Raw genomic sequence first — 19,535 nt, forward strand, 5'->3', positions numbered from 1 at the left:
ACTTTCCCCATCTAAACTGCTTAGTAAGGCTATTTAAATGCCATATATATTCAGTATAACATTTAGAAATATTCTTTTGTACAGTAATTGGGTTAAAATATAGTAGCATATAGCAAAACAAAACAAAACAAAACAAAACTAATTCAAGGCAAGCACTAAGGCAATTTCCCCCCTTAATTCCATCAGAATACAATCAATGAAAATTGATAATAAGGAGAGGAACTGAAAAATGCTAGGCAGGCTATTGATTACCATAAAACTGTTTGGCAGTCTCTACCAAAGCTAAACGTATGTATACCTTGGGATCCACGATTCCACTCTTGGGTATAAGCCCAGAAATGTACGCATATATGCATACACATAAAATGTTCGTAACATTTTTATTCATAATAGTCCAAAATTTAAAATAACTCAATACCCATCAACAACAGTTAAAGATATTGGCATATTCACACAACAGAATATTATATACTACAATGAAAAAGAAAGAATTACTGTTACATGCAATAAAAGAGATGAATTTCACAGGACAAATGTTGAGTGAAAGAAGCCAAATAGAAAAGAGAACATATCGCATAATGTCAGTGGCGCGGAGTTCCGAAACAAGCAAGATCACTCTATGGCGATAGAGGTGGGAACGGCTGTTACCCTTTGGGTGGAGGTTATTGACTAGGAAGAGTCACAAAAGGTCTTTCTGGGGTGCTGGCAATGGACTATATATCTCAAGTTGGAGAATGGTTACAAGGATGTATACACTTGTAAAAATTCACCGAGCTGCATGCTTAAGATTCCTATACTTTGTTACATGTAAATTATAGCTCAATTAAAAAAAAATAATGTCATATTCCTTAATGTCCAGGTGAACTAAAGAGAATTAACTTTGACTCATGAAGCACAAGCAAAGTTCAATGTTCATAAGCACAACCTATTCAGGAAATTGGCTAGACTTAGGCTACTATTAAAACAAAGATCAAAATACATTAAAAAGCTAGCAATTTATTACTATCTCATGTGTGTAGGTACAACTCAAAAGTATTTAAAAAGCAAATTCATATTATATATATAAATAAAAATTATATTTCAATCGAAAGTTTAAAAATAGCAGTGTTTGTTTTTCTATAATATAGTAGCCAAAATTCTCTAATTGCACCCCAGGTGAGTGGCTATTTAAGTCAGCTGCACTTCAGCCATAATTCAGAGTTCATACCTGTGTGGACTACTTTAGCACCCTAACCCGCCAGATTAATGATCTCATTCTGTAATAACTTCACCCCTTAATTAACCAAGTCAGAACGTGAATGTGGTCACGGGTGGGAACACAACTATTTAAACATTTTTAAGATGGGATCCACTCACATTGATGATGATGTTCAGAGACTTGTCATTGGGAAGGAAAATGCACACACTCCGGCGGTCTTGCATGACTCTGTTGTTACGGAAGTTCAGTTTGTTCATCGTGTGGGGGCCTCTCTAGCGGTCAGCGCTGGGCTCCGAGTCCCCGGCAACGCCGCTGCTTCCGAGAACGCCACAGCCAAGCTCTGCTCCTCATCACACACTCTGTGGGAGAAGCACCATGATGCAGCACGATGGAGGTTTCACAGCTATAAGACAAAAAAGCCCAAAGCAGGCGTGAATCAAGGTGGTGAGATTGGTGAGGAGAGACAGGGAGATGAGCAGCACAGGGCCAGCGTGTCTCAGAGCTAGGGCTGCCTCGTAGAATAAATGAGAACTCCCTGAAATTCATTCTACATCTCGCCCGCTAACGACTGCCTTAAAACTTTCATTCGCAATCAGGAATTAAACGTAAAGCCCTCACATCCCAGAGCTGCCTTTGAGGCGTTTTCAGCCTCACAGGACAGATAACAAAGGGTGCCGAAAAGAAGCAAAATGACAAAATAGCAATGACAACAACAAAATTCTCAAACTCTTTTCTTCCGTTACAAACTCAAATAAATGTCTTGGCTCTGGCATGACATTCCTTCTTCAATCACTTTGGTCTGGCTTTCACCTCCTGCACGTCACCCGCCTGGCTGGACGAAGAAGCCAGGGACCTCCAGGCCATCAGCAGTATCCGAGGAGGTGTAATGGATGTCTCTATGACGTTTACCACGGCTGCTATGCCCTCCTTGCAACGTGTTTCTCCCTTTTATGGCACTGTTCTCTCCTAATTCTCTAACTTGACAATGCAAACAATTTTTCTATTTGTTATTTCACCAACCAATAAAATACAAAGAAACAACAAGACAGTATATATCAAAATGCTAGTATGTTTATATACAAAAGAAATGTGGATTTTGGATATCTCTGACATCTAATCAGTTTATTCAACATATTAATTTTATTTTTTTAACTTCTCTCAGATTTTCAATGTATATGATTTTATTTCCAAGTAATGAAAATTTTCTCTCCAATTTTCAATAACTGTCTTTTTATTTCTGTTTCATGTCTCATTGCATTGGCAAGGCCTTGCAGAATAATTTTAAAACAGTGGTGGATATTTCCTACTTTTAAGGAGTGTGTCTAATACTTCACAACTTATTGCTAATATAACACTAGTCAACAAAGATATGTTAAGATTAGTTGCCTCTCAAACCATTAGCAATATTTATATTGTTCCTTTTTTAATACTGTTATATTTACATTGTTCCTATATTTGTGAGAAGCAAAAGAGAATTTCCAGGAATAGAGAACCGTTTTACCAGGCAGAGACTTATAACCATATAGCTTTAATAGAAAAGCTATTATCAATGCTCACATAAATCAAAGTATAAATGAGACAGAATCTTGGTCGATTTGCTTCTTAAGGTTAAATGTCCATCTGTAATCAGCAGGAGGGTGGGAGAGAATATACTCTTAGATGACACATGAATAAATATAAAATAGTATTTCCTTTTAAAGCATAAATGCCCAGCCAGGGTGCCTCAGTGGTTGAGCACTGACTCATGAACCAAGAGGTCACTGGTTCAATTCCCGGTCGGTCAGGGAACATGCCTAGGCTGCAGGCTCCATCCCCAGAAGGGGAGTACAGGAGGCAGCCAACAGATGTTTCTCTCTAATCGATGTTCCTATCTCTCTCCTCCCCCCCCCCTCTAAAATTAATAAAAAAGATATTTAAAGTATAAATAATATACTATCCAAAAGGGAGCTACTCAAACTAAGTAAACACAAATGGTAATCTTATTTATAGTATTCCCCCCCTGGGACGGTGACCAAAAGCTCCCTTAGCAGTATTCTGCTTTTCCTAAAGGATAATAGCGATTGTTTCCCATTAGGTTGTAGCCAGTGCATCACCCAATAGGGTCACTGGAGGTCCCTGCTGCCGTTCTCTCCACGAAGGGAGGGTTGACCCATGTGCTCTATGACTACAAACTCACTGCACCCGAATCCAAACACCGATTTAAGTCATGCACACTTGTAGTTCAGCAGCTCCAAAGCACCCATCGTAGGACCAGTGCTGGCTGCAGGGGGTCACCTGGACATTTGTAATAAATACAGATCCTGGGCACAGTGACATTTCTACTCGTCAGAATCTCCAGGGTCAGGGTGAGGGTCAGGGTCAGGGCCCAGAAACCTTATCTTTTAAAAAAGCTCCCCAGCTATTTCTAATATACAGTCAGATTTGGAAATCACACTTCAGTTAACAGAAGGAAGCACAGGGTTGGATATAATGCCTCCATAGTACACATCAGGAAGTACACATGTGAAGTATAAATTCCTAAAACAGGTCACATGTATATGTATACGCAGAACATTTTCCTGAAAAATGTTACTTGGTGATCTAGGAATAAGTAAATTGGCGAAGCAGGGTACCCGCCACATACTCTCTCAGAGAAATTCAGAAATAGTTGAAAGCTCTGATAAGTCCTGCAGGCAACTTTTTAAATTCGTTCAACTTAATATGTCTCAAATTTACTTGGGCAGAGAATATTCCCCCACCCACCACATACCTATTAAGGTCCTGTAGAGTAAAATTCTTAGGCATACTGCTTAAGAAACACAATTCTAAAATGATTTCCTTGTCAAGTATTACATTTCATGGCAAATTTCCCCCTCTGTATTAATACATTACAATCCTCTCTGCCATTAAAATCTTTTAAGAAATTATAAGCTATGCTTAAATGCATCTTATTTAAATTCAAACACTTAAGTGATATTAATCCCAGTATATTTCTTCTTATTTAAATCTACACTTCAAATTGAGTTCCTCCTATAATTTTCCAGTTCTAATTAAACCAATTAAGCAGCGGTATTTCTCCTGACCTACTTTCTAGAATGAAAAGAAAAACGTAGGGAAAAAAAAATATATTCTGAGGTTTAGGATGTTTCCAAAGGTTCGTTAATTATAAAATTTCATTTGAGTACAATTTTTATTTATTTTTTCGTTCAACTAATGCAGTAAAAAAACCCCCACAAACTAAAAGAGGTTTACTGAAGAAAATCTAACAAAAGCAGAGTATTTAAGAAGCAGTAATGTTTCATTGCTGCTTTTTCTAGAAAGCTTTGAGGATGGCAAACTAAAAAAGCCCTAAAAGAGAGATAGGATTAAGTTTTCACTTTACCCAGAACTGCATTAAAGCTGATTAAAAGGTTCAACTGAAATAGCAAAATTACCAGATCTCTAATATGCTCCGGTATAAAATTTAATCTTAAATTGGACAGTCCTGGGGGAAAGAATTAGAATAAATTGATACCAATTTGAATTGTAGAAATAAGCCTTTGATCCACTGGCCACTTATTCTGTGTCCTAAATTTCCTGGGGGTGGGGTGGGGGGCACATTTCCTATTCCAGGGCAGCCTTTTTTCTGTCCAATGTTCTTAGGGTACATAATCTACAAAGAATAAACCATGTCATAATATCATTTCCCAGGCAACAACAAACAGCTTTACCAGTGATCAAACTCTACCTTGCCATCTTTATTAATACCCAACTTACAAATGTTAAGCTATAAGATTCCCACACTTGGATTTTAAAGTCATATTATTATAAAGTCCTTATTTCCTGAGAAGCACCATTGGTTACAAAGTTACTTCATTTCTTTTAAGAATCAGGAAGCCATTACATAGTATGGACATTCAATAGTGATTTCCATTTTTTGGAAATTACCTTTAAAACTGGGTCATCTTGGAATAAAAGTATGGACTTTAGTTCATCCTACAGGGTAGAGCAAAAGTAGGTTTACAGTTGTGAGTACACGAAGCAGTGTTTATTCTTGTATTATTTATTAATTATTGTATTATTTTCCACATAAACAACTGTAAAACTATTTTTGCTCCCCTCCACCCCCCGCCCCCCATAATATAGCAAGATTGGTTCATTAGTTGTGACAAATGTATCATAGCCATGAGAGAGGGTACATGTGGGGTATATAGGAACTCCCAGTACTATCTTTGCAACTCCTGTGTATGCAAAAGTAGTCTACAATAAAAAGTTTATTTTTTAAAAATTAAGTCAATGGAAATTTCCTACCCACATAATATAATCTCACTTTGAATGGAGGCAAAGGGAATTCTCAACTTTGAGATTGTCAACCTAAAAAAACTTGAAAGGATGGTAATTTGATAAGAAGATTATTATAAGGCAATCCAAAATACCTCCAGACACTGCCAAATGTTCTCAGGTGCAAAATCACCCATAGTGAGAACCGATACTGTACAGCAAGCATGTCAAACTCTCGGCCCATGGGCCGCATGTGACCTACAATGAATATTTTTGCAGCCCAGCCAATATAACGGAATGTAAGAAACGTTTTAATAAAAATTTTGTAACTTAATTTTTACAATATCCTGTTACACATAATTATTAATAATGAACTACAACGTTCACTAATGACTGATTACTATAATCGTGTTGCATTCATTTCCCTTACGTGCCTTAAGTGCAGGTGCACCATTTCTCTCCACTAATACCAGCAGCAAACATTTTAGCAGCCGATGGCCACGTCATTAGTCATGGACTGACTTGTTTGGTGTGCAAAAGAGGAAATATTTTGAACAAGAAAAATAGGTTTATTTGCGTTATGCTTATTAATTTGTGCAGTTACTCGGTGTCTGGTAAGTTAACGTTCAAGAAAAAAATATTAACTTTTATTAAAATGTTCTATTATTTTATGTTAACGATTACTCATTTATTTCAGCCCTTTGTATGCAGCATGTCTCTATCGAAATAAACCTACGTTTCTATGAAAATTGAAGCTTTTTTTTTTTTTTTGCGGCCCACATAAACTTAAACCTCGTTTATTTGGCCCGAGTTAGCCTTAGATTTTCACATGCGTACTATACAGGTTTCCACAGAGAGTCATTATGGGCTCCTTCCTACCACCCAGCTGTTTTTTAAGGACAGGAGGTGCTCAAATGTTTCATTACAACATTGCTGAGAAAAAAAACTGATTCCCAGGGGGGGCCACTGTCTGTGTGGAGTTTGCATTCTCCCGAAGGGTTTCCTGCGTAGGTTTTCTCTGGATACTCATGCCCTCCCACATCCCAAAGATGTGCACATGAAGTAAACTGGCCTGTCTACATCAGCCCAGTCTCAGTGAGTGTGGCTGGGGGTGAGTGGCCCTCTGATGGAAGGGCTTCCTGTCCAGGGTGGGTGCCCACCTTGTGCCCTAAGCTGTCGGGAGAGGCTCCAGCCACCCATGACCCTGAACTGGAATTAGCTTGGAGAATCAGGATCATACTTTTTGTATTAACCTTTCTTACATGTATGTATAACTCACATTTATTTCATGTTGAATATTAGAAGTGTTTTGGGTCTGTATTTTAAAAGTTTGGTGATATTTTTATGACCAGAACTATGTTGTGGAATTTAACTCTGATTTATATCAATTAGCCAATGCTAAAATTAGTTTCATTCTATGTTGTTTGGCTTAAAGTTGCAGATTCCAAGAACCTACTAAAGATGTTAAGTGGGGACTTACTGTACCAATACAACTCTTAATCAACACAAATTTCCTAACTAAAGGTTAGCGATTGAGTTCCAAACTCAAGACCTGGCTTGAACCTTGAAGTCAAATTTTTCAACCTCTTGAATGTCTAATGGCCTCTGGCTTCAGAAAAGCTTTGAAGGTTAGCCTTCTTGAAACTTAAAAGTTTAATGCAGCGCATTGCCAAACTCCTCGCGCAAGTACCTATGCGTTACTGCCAGGGACTTGTCCTAGAGAGCCCTATATTTTGATTCGAGCATCTGGAAATACATAAATTAACTTGGAAACAACTGACACTTGACTTTCAATTGTCTGTATGCTCTGTATTATGAGGATTTCTTTTTTCCTTAAGTTAAGGGTCATTTTTTGCTCACTAGAGCTATTTTGGAACCACAGAATTATTTCTCTTCAGAGTAAAGTAAATCAAACCCTTTCTACTTCATGGCCTGTTTTGCAGTTACCATTTTATCCAAAAATCAAAATAGTTGGCATCTATCAACCTCTGGAGCCAAACCTTCTAGAAAGAACATCAGACTCTGTTACTGTCTCATCCTACCCTCCAACCATTGCTCTAATATACCGTGGTCGGCAAACTGCGGCTCGCGAGCCAAATGCTGCTCTTTGGCCCCTTGAGTGTGGCTCTTCCTAAGCCTTAGGAGTACCCTAATTAAGTTAATAACAATGTACCTACCTATATAGTTTAAGTTTAAAAAATATGGCTCTCAAAAGAAATTTCAATCGTACTGTTGCTATTTGGCTCTGTTGACTAATGAGTTTGCCGACCACTGACCTAGTAGATAAATAAGGGACTGCCAAAAGCTTAAATTAAGATCTCCTCTCTTACGGTTGGATGTCAGGCGTTTAGAGACAATATGAATAGAATATTAATTAAGAAGACAGACTTAACTTCCCCAATCAGTCAAACCTGAGTTTTAACCTGGATTCTACAATATTGGCTATATAATCTTGGGCAAGTAACCTAATCCCTGAGTCTGATTCTTCAGCTGTAAAATCTATACTATTGGCCTCCTAGATTATTGGAAAGATTACATGAGAGAATGGTCATAAAGTATTAGCTATCAGGCTGTTGAGGGAAGGCTCATGAAAGTAACAGTCATGAGTTGCCAGGTCATGAGAAGGCACATCTGCAATTAATCAGCAAGAACACTGTACATATCACCTGGAGCTCTAGAACTTAGAGCCAGATGCAGCGACTGGACTAAACTTTGGGGGGGTGGGGGAGGGGTGGTTTCTACTTTGGGGTTGGGAAGTTAAATGTATTGTTTGCTGTAAATGGAACGGTTATACTGTTAGGTGGTGACTCCTTTGAAATTTCATTTATGAAATTTACGAAAAAGAGAAAGTGTGTATGACTAGGTAGGTTCAAATGTGCGCTGCCTAACCAAAGAACGGAATGTAGAGTACATCTGTTTTAATCTACTTGGCACCATCTTTCCATTGGAGCAGGGGTCCTCAAACTATGGCCCGGGGGCCACATGCGGCTCGCCGAAAACATTTATCCGTCCCGCCGGGTGTTTTTGCCGCCGCTGTGTGCCTAGGAATTTGTTCATAGTTTTTTTTAAACTATAGTCCGGTCCTCCAACGGTCTTAGGGACAGTGAACTGGCCCCCTGTTTAAAAAGTTTGAGGATCCCTACGAGAGTGCTCCTCTCCCCTTCTGGCTATCAATCAGAGCGTTTCCTACTGTGGATGGGCGGAGAGACGATGGAGGGTACGGATGTGACCCAGGGCTGGCCTAACAGGTACCCTATTCTCCAGTCACAGTGCTTGGTGGAAAGGGTGCACATATGACCCAAGCAAAGTCAGAATTCCTCCGTGAAATGTTATATAGATGTTGGGATGGAGAGGGCTGCTCCCCTTTTTGGATTCCGATTTGTGCGCAGAATATGAGCCTGCGGTTGCTGGCAATCATCTTTCCACGGTAAGAATTTTCCTGAAGAAGGAAGATATCACAGAGGAAAGTGAACCTCAGAAAGAATCCTGATCACATCATTTATCCTGTATCCAGCTGTGTCTGACACCAGAAACCTTTCCCAGGAATTCCCAGATAGTGGCCAATAAATTACCTGTCCTCTTCCGCTAATCCTGCCACTTGCGACCCAGTCATCTCTAACAGAGCCTAATCAAACCAGAAGCTCAGTTACTGCTTGACACGCTTATTCATTAATTTATTGAAAGTTTACTATCACTGGCGACGAAGATTGACATTGACGTGGAAAAAACCCCACAATGCTCTAAGGTTTAAAGTTTCTCTCCATTCTACAACAAAGTAGAATAATCACTATGATGAATAGACATCATTAGCAAAGACCTTCTGGGTAGAAAAACAGCTGAGTAACTGAAAAGTTTAGGTGATTGAGTTGCTTGCTGTTCAGACACCACCGTTCTCTAGGAGCACTGCACACAGCAAGTAACATGGGAAAATGCATAAATTCATGTAATGCAAACAAAGCACAATTAATTCATGACAAATTTTCAGCAACAAGAGAATATCGCATCTTGAATACTAATTTGTGGGTGAGCGGTGCTGTCTTAGTAAAGACCACAAAGTTTTTTTACAGAATGTGCGGAATGTGCTTTTACTGTGTTGTCCATTTGTCATACATTATAGTGGCTGAAAAAAAAATGGCATTTTTCCAAAGTTTTGTTTAAGTTAACTCAACCAATCACTTTCTCTGGCTTTGGCAATAGTTTGCACTCTGTGGTACTCTGACTCCTAGACTCCCCAGTGGTGTCCTTCTCTGGCTTTTTTTCCTGCTATGACCATACTCACTTGATTCACTCTGCTGCAGAAGCAAAGCAAAGGGTAACGGGAACAATGGTACTCGGGGCAATGAAACCACCACTTTTTTTTACACTTGAGATTAAAAACACATTTCTCCAAAGCACAGTTCTGGTATGCTCTCTCTAAACTGAACAGCAATAAGCATAACTCTGTTAATCAACAATTGCAGTGGCTTCCATGCTGGAGTTCATCAAAGAAATAATGGGGGTCTTCAGAGTTATTTTAAATATTTCAAAATGCCTGAAAAAATTGGCACATTTCCCCATGGTGACACCTCAAAGGAAATGAAAATATCATTTGCTTAAGTAACTTCATATCATTTTTAAATGCTTATTTTGGTAGCACATTTAGTTTTACTGCCAGATTTGAAAAATGAAAACAAATGACGTCATTTATTTTGCTAGACAATCTTTCCAGACACAAGACCCAAGGAAGGTGAAGGAGAGGAAGGCTAACAAAGTGATCCTCAGTGGTCGGAACGGTTGGGATAGATTTAGTTGCTATATGTGTATACATTTTAGAAACCATCTTAGTAAGAAAGAAAAAAATCCATCCTTCTGCCTAGTCTATCATTCCTGTGGCTTTCTCCTCTACCATAGCTCCTCACTGTGTTCTCACCTGGATTTCTGAATGCGCTTGTCTCGTCCTGTTCTTGAAATCTGCCACCCCCACAACGCTGGCAGCGTGACCTCGTGTAAATGCACCTCCCACCTTGCATGTCGCACCCAGCTCACAGCCTTAGTGCTACGGCACTTGCACAGGATAACACCTACCCTCCAAGCACAGCAATCTTCCACCGCCGGGTCCCATCCAGCCTCCGTGTGTCCATTCTACAACTCATGCTTTGTATTCCTGCAACCCTTTTCCTCAAGGTCCCCCGAACGAGTCCTGCTCTCATATGTCTCTGCTTTTGACCACGCTGCTTCCTCTGCCCAGAATATCCTCCCTTGTCTGTTATCTCACCCACCACCCACCTCCCAAAGAACAAAGTATCTTGGTACACCCTGGAGAACTCAAGCCACTGAAGCATGCCTCCCCATCGGTGGGCAGCTGATTAACAGGAGAAAATAAAATTTTAATACATGTGCACAGGGAATTCACATGCACATGAAAATTTCAAGGACAGTGAGGTAAAACTGGATGGTTGCATGATCTGCAGATGATTTAGGAAGAGTGGAGCATACATGACAGGTTATTTTTTTGTTAGGCAACCAGGAAATAATGGGACATGGGGGAGGGGGGAAGGAAAGGACAGTTAATAGGCTCTTGCTTGGGTCTTCTGTCTAACGCTTTCTCCTGCGCTCTTATCATCGTGGTACTTGCTGGCAAGTCTGTCTCCCCACAGAGGACTGGAATCCCCTCAAGGACACCATCCATCAGCATCTTTATGTCTTTCGTGCCTGGGGGAGTCCTAGGTCTGTGAGAGGAACCCAATAAGATGTGTTGAATAAATTATTTGGAAACTCATCAGAGATGTGAATACATTTCCTGGCAATTAAGATTAAAATCATGTTCTTTAAGAGGCACTCCCCCAGCCCACAGCTTCTTGAATATTTTCTGCATGTTATTTACAGGGGAAAAGGGATATATATTTTTTTGTCTTTAAATTTAGTAGACAGCATAATGGAAGAATACTATTCTCCAACACTGCCAGCAAAATAGTTTCTAGGAAAGTCTCCATGTATATCAGGTTCAGCCAACTGGTGTAAAAGCAAACATAGAAAAAGATATATTGGTTGGGATGCGGTAAGTTGAAAGTAACGAAAATAGTCAACTCAAAGTTCGACTCCGGAGCCAGGCTGCTCGGGTTTGCCTCTGAGTCAGCTATTTACTAGCTGTATGAGCTCAGACGGTTCCCTCACCTCTCTACACCTCAGCTTCCCTATCTGCAAAATGGAAATAACAGCAATATCTATTTTACCGGATGTTGTAAGGCAAAAACTATGTAAGTGCCAACTATTAGTAGTTACACTAGTTAAAATGATATAAGGGGAATTTAGAAAAACCAAAGTAACTGGAAGCCTAGAAGAAGGATGGGTGGGCTTGTGGTTTGATGAGTAGCTCACGGTGTCATCTAGTACCTACTTTCTTTCTGGTACCTTGAAATCACTGCACTTTAAAGCTGGCGCCTCTGAGAGTGGTCACATCAACAAGAGTACTGAAACTCACCCTGCTGGATGGCTCAGATCATAAGCCGCCCATCACTGGGGGATGGAATTGTTAGATCAGCTTTTGCAGCCCAGGGCCCGCCTCTAGAGCTATAGATAGAGTTGGGATTAACTCTCCTGAAGTACATGGACATCAAAAGAAAAACCTGGGTATCTTTGGAAAGTTGGGAGATGAGGGAAAATGCTAGGTAGACAACAAGAACAAAGGCAATGATAAAATTCACGAGTTTTAAACCAGAGAAACTACTTCTGGTCAAGATGGCAGGTAGGTAAATGTGGTACTTGTCTCCTCCCACAACCACATCAAAATTACAATTAAACTACAGAACAACTATCATTCAGAACTGCCGGAAATCTGGCTGAATAGAAGTCCTACAACTAGGAAATTGAAGAAGGAGTCATATTGAGATTGGTAGGTAGGGCAGAAATGGGGAATGGGCTGGTTCCACACCCACAGGTGGTGGATAAAAATTGGAAGGGATATCTTGACTGCAGAGGACTCCCCTGAGAAAGGTGATCCCAGACCCACACCAGGAATTCCACCCAGGGTTCCATACCAGGAAGAGAAATTCCCATAACTTTTAGCTGTAAAAACCAGTAGGGATTGAGGCTAAGGGAGGCTGAGGCTGCTGGAGTCCCAGGCAGTTCCTCTTAAAGGACCAGTGGATGGACTCCATCCCTCTGAACTCCAGTGCTGGGGCAGCAGCTCTAAAGGAACCAGGGGCATCAGGGCAAGACCCCAGAGGTGGGGTAGTGGGAGGGGAAGAAGCTTTCTCCCAGAAAGAAGTGCTGGCAGAGGCCATTGTTCCTTTGATGAATCCTCGCCCACAGAGCTGGCAGGCAAGTGCCATATCTGAGACTTCATCAACCTGGCTCACACTGTTTGCCCAGCCCTGGTGATTCCCTGAGGCCCTCTCCACCCAACTTTCAGGCCCACCCAAGCTGTTTCTAATGGCTTTTCCATACATATGGCCTGCTGTGGCTCAAGCTTCAGAATTTCCTAAAACCTCTCAAACAAGCAGCATTTGGCCACAGTGTGACCCATATCTCTTGCTAAGTGACCCAGGCCCAGCACTAGCAGCAGCTGGCTTTGGCTCACACCTTGGCCTTGCCTGGTACCCTCCATTCAAGGAGGGGTGGACTCAGTGGGCACCAGAGCTCTGCTGAAATAAGTCCTGCTCTGCACAGCTGATCCACATCAGTGGTCACAGCCAGGCTTGCAGCTGACTGGCCTGGGGCAAACCCCTCCTACTGACATGCCAACAGCAATCAAGGCTCAACTACAAGAGAAGGGTGTATAACCCACACAGGGGGCATACCTCAAGTTCCGAGTTTGGATGGTCAGGGAGGTTTTGCCACTGGATCCTATAGAACACCTTCTATATTAGGCCCCTCTACCAAACCCTGGAGACTTAGCAGCTCTACCTAATACATAGAAACAAACACAGGGAGGCAAAGAAAAATGTCCAAAATGAGAGAACAGAACAAAACTTCAGAAAAATAATTAAACAAAATGGAGACAAGCAATCTACTAGAAGCAGAGTTCAAAAAACACTGGTTAGAGGAGAAACCAAGATGGCAGCATAGGTAAACACCAGAAATTGCTGCCTCGCACAACCACTTAAAAAATACAACTAAAAGACAAAACGGACATCATCCAAAACCACAGGAAGGCTGGCTGAGTGGAAATTCTACACCTAGGAGGGAAGAGAAAAGCACACTGAGACTCAGAGGAGGTGCGGTGTGGAAGTGAAGAGCAGAGGTATGGAGGCGCACGCCGAAAGGGCTGGCAGCTGAGGATGAGGCGCAGGTAGAGAGGGCTGGAAACTGAGGACACGGTTGACTTTTTCAATTGGGAGGGAGTTTCAAGCTCCTGACTGCTCTGAACTCCAGTTCTGGGTGAGTCTCTGGGGACCCAGACTCATAAGAGAAGAAACTGAACTGTCTGGCATCGGGCAGAAGTAGAGGGCGGCTTTCTCTCAGAGGTGCTTGCAGCGATTACTGGGACACTGGATGCAGGGCCTCTTAGGGTAAGACTGGGAAGCAGCCATAGCTGCTTGCTCTGCCTTGTTGATCCCCTGAGACCCTGCCCCACCCAAGCTTTGTGCAGATGCATTTGCATATGAAAGGCCTGGCCCTTTGCAAGCTGAAAATTACCTAACAAATTGCAGCTGTATTAGAGAGACCCAGAACTTCCAAAAGAAGGTCCAAGGCCCCACAGCAGCTTACACTGCTTCACAGCTGGGCCTCATCTGGGCACCTCCAAACCCCAAACAAAGAAGAGGAACTCTCTATAACTCCTGCTGGGTAGCCTCAGGCAGAGGCTAAATTAGCACCTCCTTAGAGATCCAAGAGCCAGTGTACCCAGTGGTCAGAGTGGGACCATCCAGATTACAACTCCTCAGATCCACAAGGGACACACTCAGGGGGCAGACTCAGTGAGCACCAAAGCCCCACTGAAGCAAGTCTTGCCCCAGAAGGGTGTCTCCAGCCCAGAAGTTCTCCCACTGCAGACACAGCTGATTCCCACAGCCAATTGGCCTGGAGGTCAATTCCTCCCAGTGATACCTACAACAATCAAGGCTTAACTACAACAAGACTGAGCACAAAGCCCACAAAAGGGTGCACCAAGAGTGTCCACCTCAGATAATTGGGGAGGCTGAGCCACTGGGCCCTATAGGACACCTAACACAGAAAACCACTATATCAACACAGGGAAGCATAAAAAATGCAGAGACAAAGAAACAGGTCACAAATGACAGAAATGGAGGAAAGCAAACTACTGGATATAGAGTTCAAAACCACACTTTTAAGGTTTTTCAAGAATTTTCTAGAAACCGCCGATAAATTTAGTGAGACCCTCAAGAAATCTAGTGAGACCTTCGAGGTTATGATAAAGGACCAACTAGAAATTAAGCATACACTGACTGAAATAAAGAACATTATACAGACTCCCAACAGCAGACCAGAGGATCGCAAGAATCAAGTCAAAGAAGCAAAAATCACCCAACCAGAAAAACAAAAAGAAAAAAGAATCCAAAAATATGAAGATAGTGTAAGGAGCCTCTGAAACAACTTCAAGTGTACCAACATCCGAATTATGGGGGTGCCAGATGATGAGAGAGAGCAAGATATTGAAAACCTATTTGAAGAAATAATGACAGAAAACTTCCCCTACCTGGTGAAAGAAATAGACTTACAAGTCCAGGAAGCACAGAGAACCCCAAACAAAAGGAATCCAAAGAGGACCACACCAAGACACATCATAATTAAAATGCCAAGAGCAAAAGACAAAGAGAGAATCTTAAAAGCAGCAAGAGAAAAACAGTCAGTTACCTACAAGGGAGTACCCATACGACTGTCAGCTGATTTCTCAACAGAAACTTTGCAGGCCAGAAGGCAGTGGCAAGAAATATTCAAAGTGATGAATGCCAAGAACCTACAACCAAGATTACTTTATCCAGCAAAGCTATCATTCAGAATTGAAGGCCAGATAAAGAGCTTCACAGATAAGAAAAAGCTAAAGGAGTTCATCACCACCAAACCAGTATTATATGAAATGCTGCAAGGTATCCTTTAAGAAGAGGAAGAAGAAGAAAAAGGTAAAGATAAAAATTATGAACTACAAATACACATCTAGCAACAAGTGAATCTAAAAATCAAGTGAATAAATAATCTGATGAACAGAATAAACTGGTGAATATAATAGAATCAGGGGCATAGAAAGGGAGTGGTCTGACTATTCTCGGGGCAGGGGGGGAAGGGATGTGGGGGGTGTGGGAAGAGACTGGACAAAAATTTTACACCTATGGATGAGTACAGTGGGTGGCGGGATTAAGGGCAGAGGGAGGGGTGGGAACCAGGTGGAGGAGAGCTATGGGAGGAAAAAAGAGAAACAACTGTAATAATCTGAACAATAAAGATTTAATTAAAACAAACAAACAAAAACACTGGTTATAAGGATGCTCAATGAACTTAGGGGAAGAGTAGATGAACTTGTGAGAACTTCAACAAAAAGATAGGAAACATAAAAATGTAACTAGAAACCATGAAAAAGAACCAGTCAGAAATATATTAACTGAAAGTAGATGAAAGAGAAGATCAAATCAGAGATTTAGAAGATAAAGAAGCAGAAAACACCCAAGCGGAACAGCAAAAAGAAAAAAAAATAATTAAAAAAAAATGAGGATAGTATAGGGAGCCTCTGTGACAACTTCAAGCATACCAACATTTGCATCACGGTGGTGGCAGAAGGAAAAAAGACAGAGCAAAGAATTGAAGGCCTATGTGAAAAAAATAATGACGGAAAACTTCCCTAACCTGATGAAGGAAATAGACATACAAGTCCAGGAAGCACAGAGAGTCCCAAACAAGAGATGTGAGGGTGGTTGTGGGAAATGGATGAAAAGGTGAAGGAATTAAGAAGTCCAAATTGGTTGCTTCAAAATAGTCATGGAGATGTAAAGTACAGCACAGGGAATATAATATAGTCAATAATATTCTAATAGCTATGTTTGTCTTCAGATAGGTGTGAAATTTATCAGGATAATCACTTAGTAAATTATGTAATGTCTAATCACTAGGGTGTACACCTGAAACTAATATAATAATGTATGTCAACAGTAATTGAAAATTTTAAAATTGATTGTAGTATGGTTTTTATAAATAAATAAACCAGAGAAACTATTTTTTTTTTTTTACAGCTATCAGTATTCAAAAGTCATATTAGGTTTAGTAACCAGGCACAAAAATTCCTTTCAACCAAGATGAATTTCTAGCAGTACATCGCCAACAAAAAGTGCTGTTCTCAGAGAAAACCCTTCAACTTAGAAGCATCTGCTTCTTATTTCCACAAAGAAATCTTTGATTCCTTCATTCATGGGACTTGCACTCAACTCTCTGACACAGAAACTACAGTTTTCTAGATAATAATTTTGCTGTGAAATACTCATTATCTGGCAATAATATCTAAAATATTAACATTAGGTTTACTTATGTTTCCCATGAAACACTTCTTTCCAAAGAGTGCATAATGCCTTTAACAAAGATTGAATTAAACATTCGGAAAGTTGCGAGCTTTCTTGTAACATTGCACAAGGATTTTCGCATGTCATTGAATGGCTCTTAACAACAACAATCATGATGAGATGCAATGTACCAACTGGAAATGGGAAAGTCCATTGGCAATACAATATATAATTAAAATATAGTGCATTAGAACAATTCAGCAGTGAACATTAATGTACCACAGCTACATATTGACCAATATAAATCTCAAAAACAATGTTGGGCAAAGAAAACAAGAAGCAGAAGAATATGGATACAGTACGATTCCTTTCTATGAACAGAAAATTCAAAAACAGGCAACTATAAATGATGATTCAATTAGGGCTATATATATGTAGTAGAATATGGTAAGACTATAATAGGGAAAGGCAAAGGAATGATTAACCTTAAAACTGCAATAGTGGTGCTGAAGGGGCCTCATGGGGGGAGGGGTCTTCGGAAAAAGGCAGGCGCTTCAAAGATGCTAGAGAAATATTCTTTTTCTTAAGTTTGGTAGTAAATACAATGGTGTTCTTTTATTACTATTATTGTTTAAAATGTACAGAAACATAATAATCATTCTTCAATGTGTGTATTTCACACTTGAAAAAGTAAAACAAATCAGATGTATTGATGCTGAAAATGCTGTAACCACATACTAGTGATTAAACTTAAAAAGATACGGAAGATAGGATAAGTATGAAATCAACTATAACACATTAAAATAATCCTTATTAAATATTATTTTGCCTAATACACAATTATTTCCATGGCCCTAAACTGAAAAAAAAAAAAAAAGCCTTAGATATTTTGGTGGTTAATGAATTCTTATGGGAGCTTTTACAATTTAGTGGCATGTGTATAGATTAATTCCTGGCTTTCTATTTACTACTAAATGGAAAAGTAATATAATAAAGTGCTATGGAATCAAAACTTGACCACTGGATCAGATCTTAGAGATGATCTGGTCCAACCCCTTAATTTTATAGGTGAAGAAACTGACCCTTTGAGCCAATGACCCGGCAAAAGAACACCAGTTAGTTTTAGGCAGGCACCTGGTGTGCTGTTCCTTCCAGGATTTTTCTTCTCTAAATTCTATTCAAAAATTCCCACAGGTAGGAAACTGAATCTAGACCAGCCATGGGCAAACTACGGCCCGCGGGCCAGATACGGCCCATTTGAAATGAATAAAACTAAAAAAAAAAAAAAAGACTGTACCCTTTTATGTAATGATGCTCACTTTGAATTTATATTAGTTCACACAAACACTCCATCCATGCTTTTGTTCCGGCCCTCCGGTCCAGTTTAAGAACCCATTGTGGCCCTCGAGTCAAAAAGTTTGCCCACCCCTGGTCTAGACTCTTTTCAGAAAGTTCATGTTTTATGTATTTAGATATTAAAGTCAAGAGACATGCTAAAATGATATACTAAAGTAAACATACCCAAATGTTACTAAAACCTGCCTCCTACCCTGGTAGTTGTACAATTACATGCAAAAAACAAAAAAGTTTATGAAGCCAGAAAAAAACTTTAAGGTGCAAGGAATCCAATTTTTACCCCACACACATAAAATTATGGGCTGAAATTATTTGGTTAACCGGACACACCCAAAAAAGTAGCGTTGGCAGCGGAACACACCCTCACATATACACATACTGTGCATGTGCCAAATGTGTAGAAAGGGGTGAAGTGAGACTCAAGGTGCAGGCACTCTTTACAGTAAAAGATCAAAAGCACACTCTATACACTTCAAAGTAAAAGACTCCTCTGGACATTCTAACAAGGCTTTATATTGCTATAAAAGTCCTCATTTAACACCCTTTTTGGGGGGGGGGTGCTGTGAATACATAGGTTAAAGACAAAGTTGTCTCATAAACTTATGAAACATCCGAAAATATCCATTTAAAAAGTCAGAGAAAAAAATGTTTATTTTAATCATAAGAAAACCCTAGAACTTTGATTTACAGTTTTAAAAGCCCTGGAGAAAAATGATGAAAATGTTTGTTTTAGATAAGGCTTCTTTAATTATAGCTTCACAAAATAGTTAATGTTGTTATTGTCATGTAGGGATTTAACTCCAACCCATTAAGACACATATATCCAAACAAAGAATTGGATGAAGATTAACCAGAGACCAACAGTTCTAAGGATCACGTCCCCCCCACCCCTCCAACACACACACACACACACACACACACACACACACACACACAACCCCCATTCCCTTGGGACATCATCAAATCATTAGCCAATATATTCTAAAGAGATGGAGGTGATCTAAGACTGTTAAGGTGACTGTGGGGAACATTACTGGGATCCGGGAGAATCTTCAGTCAGAAGCTGGCTCTCCCCTCTCCTACCTGTCATCCAGTATTTAATTCCCGTAGATTACTTCTGAAAGATAACTATGCACCATAAATTTGACAATTCCATCAAGTGTGAAATCTCATTTTCAAGTGGTACTTATGCAGTAACATTCTATTTCCCATATACCAACTCACAGTCTTATTTGTGGAACTCTTCTCAATAGGGGTTTTGAAATAAGATACAAAACAAGGTCAACTCGATTGTTACCTATGTATATTCCAAAGAT

The 19,535-nt window shown here is 40.1% G+C and overlaps 1 protein-coding gene across 1 annotated transcript in view; it reads right to left on the reverse strand.

Moving 5' to 3' along the window:
• FRMD6 (FERM domain containing 6) overlaps positions 1-19,535 on the reverse strand; it is a 79,374-nt gene that overhangs the window by 37,476 nt on the left and 22,363 nt on the right. Inside the window, exon 2 of the mRNA XM_081093547.1 lies at positions 1,357-1,601. Within this exon, the coding sequence (XP_080949673.1) occupies positions 1,357-1,455 (99 nt within the window). The 5' untranslated portion in view covers positions 1,456-1,601. The remainder of the gene's footprint in view (positions 1-1,356; positions 1,602-19,535) is intronic.

The sequence above is a fragment of the Myotis nattereri genome (assembly GCF_964212035.1).
Source record: "Myotis nattereri genome assembly, chromosome: 1".
NCBI lineage: Eukaryota > Metazoa > Chordata > Mammalia > Chiroptera > Vespertilionidae > Myotis > Myotis nattereri.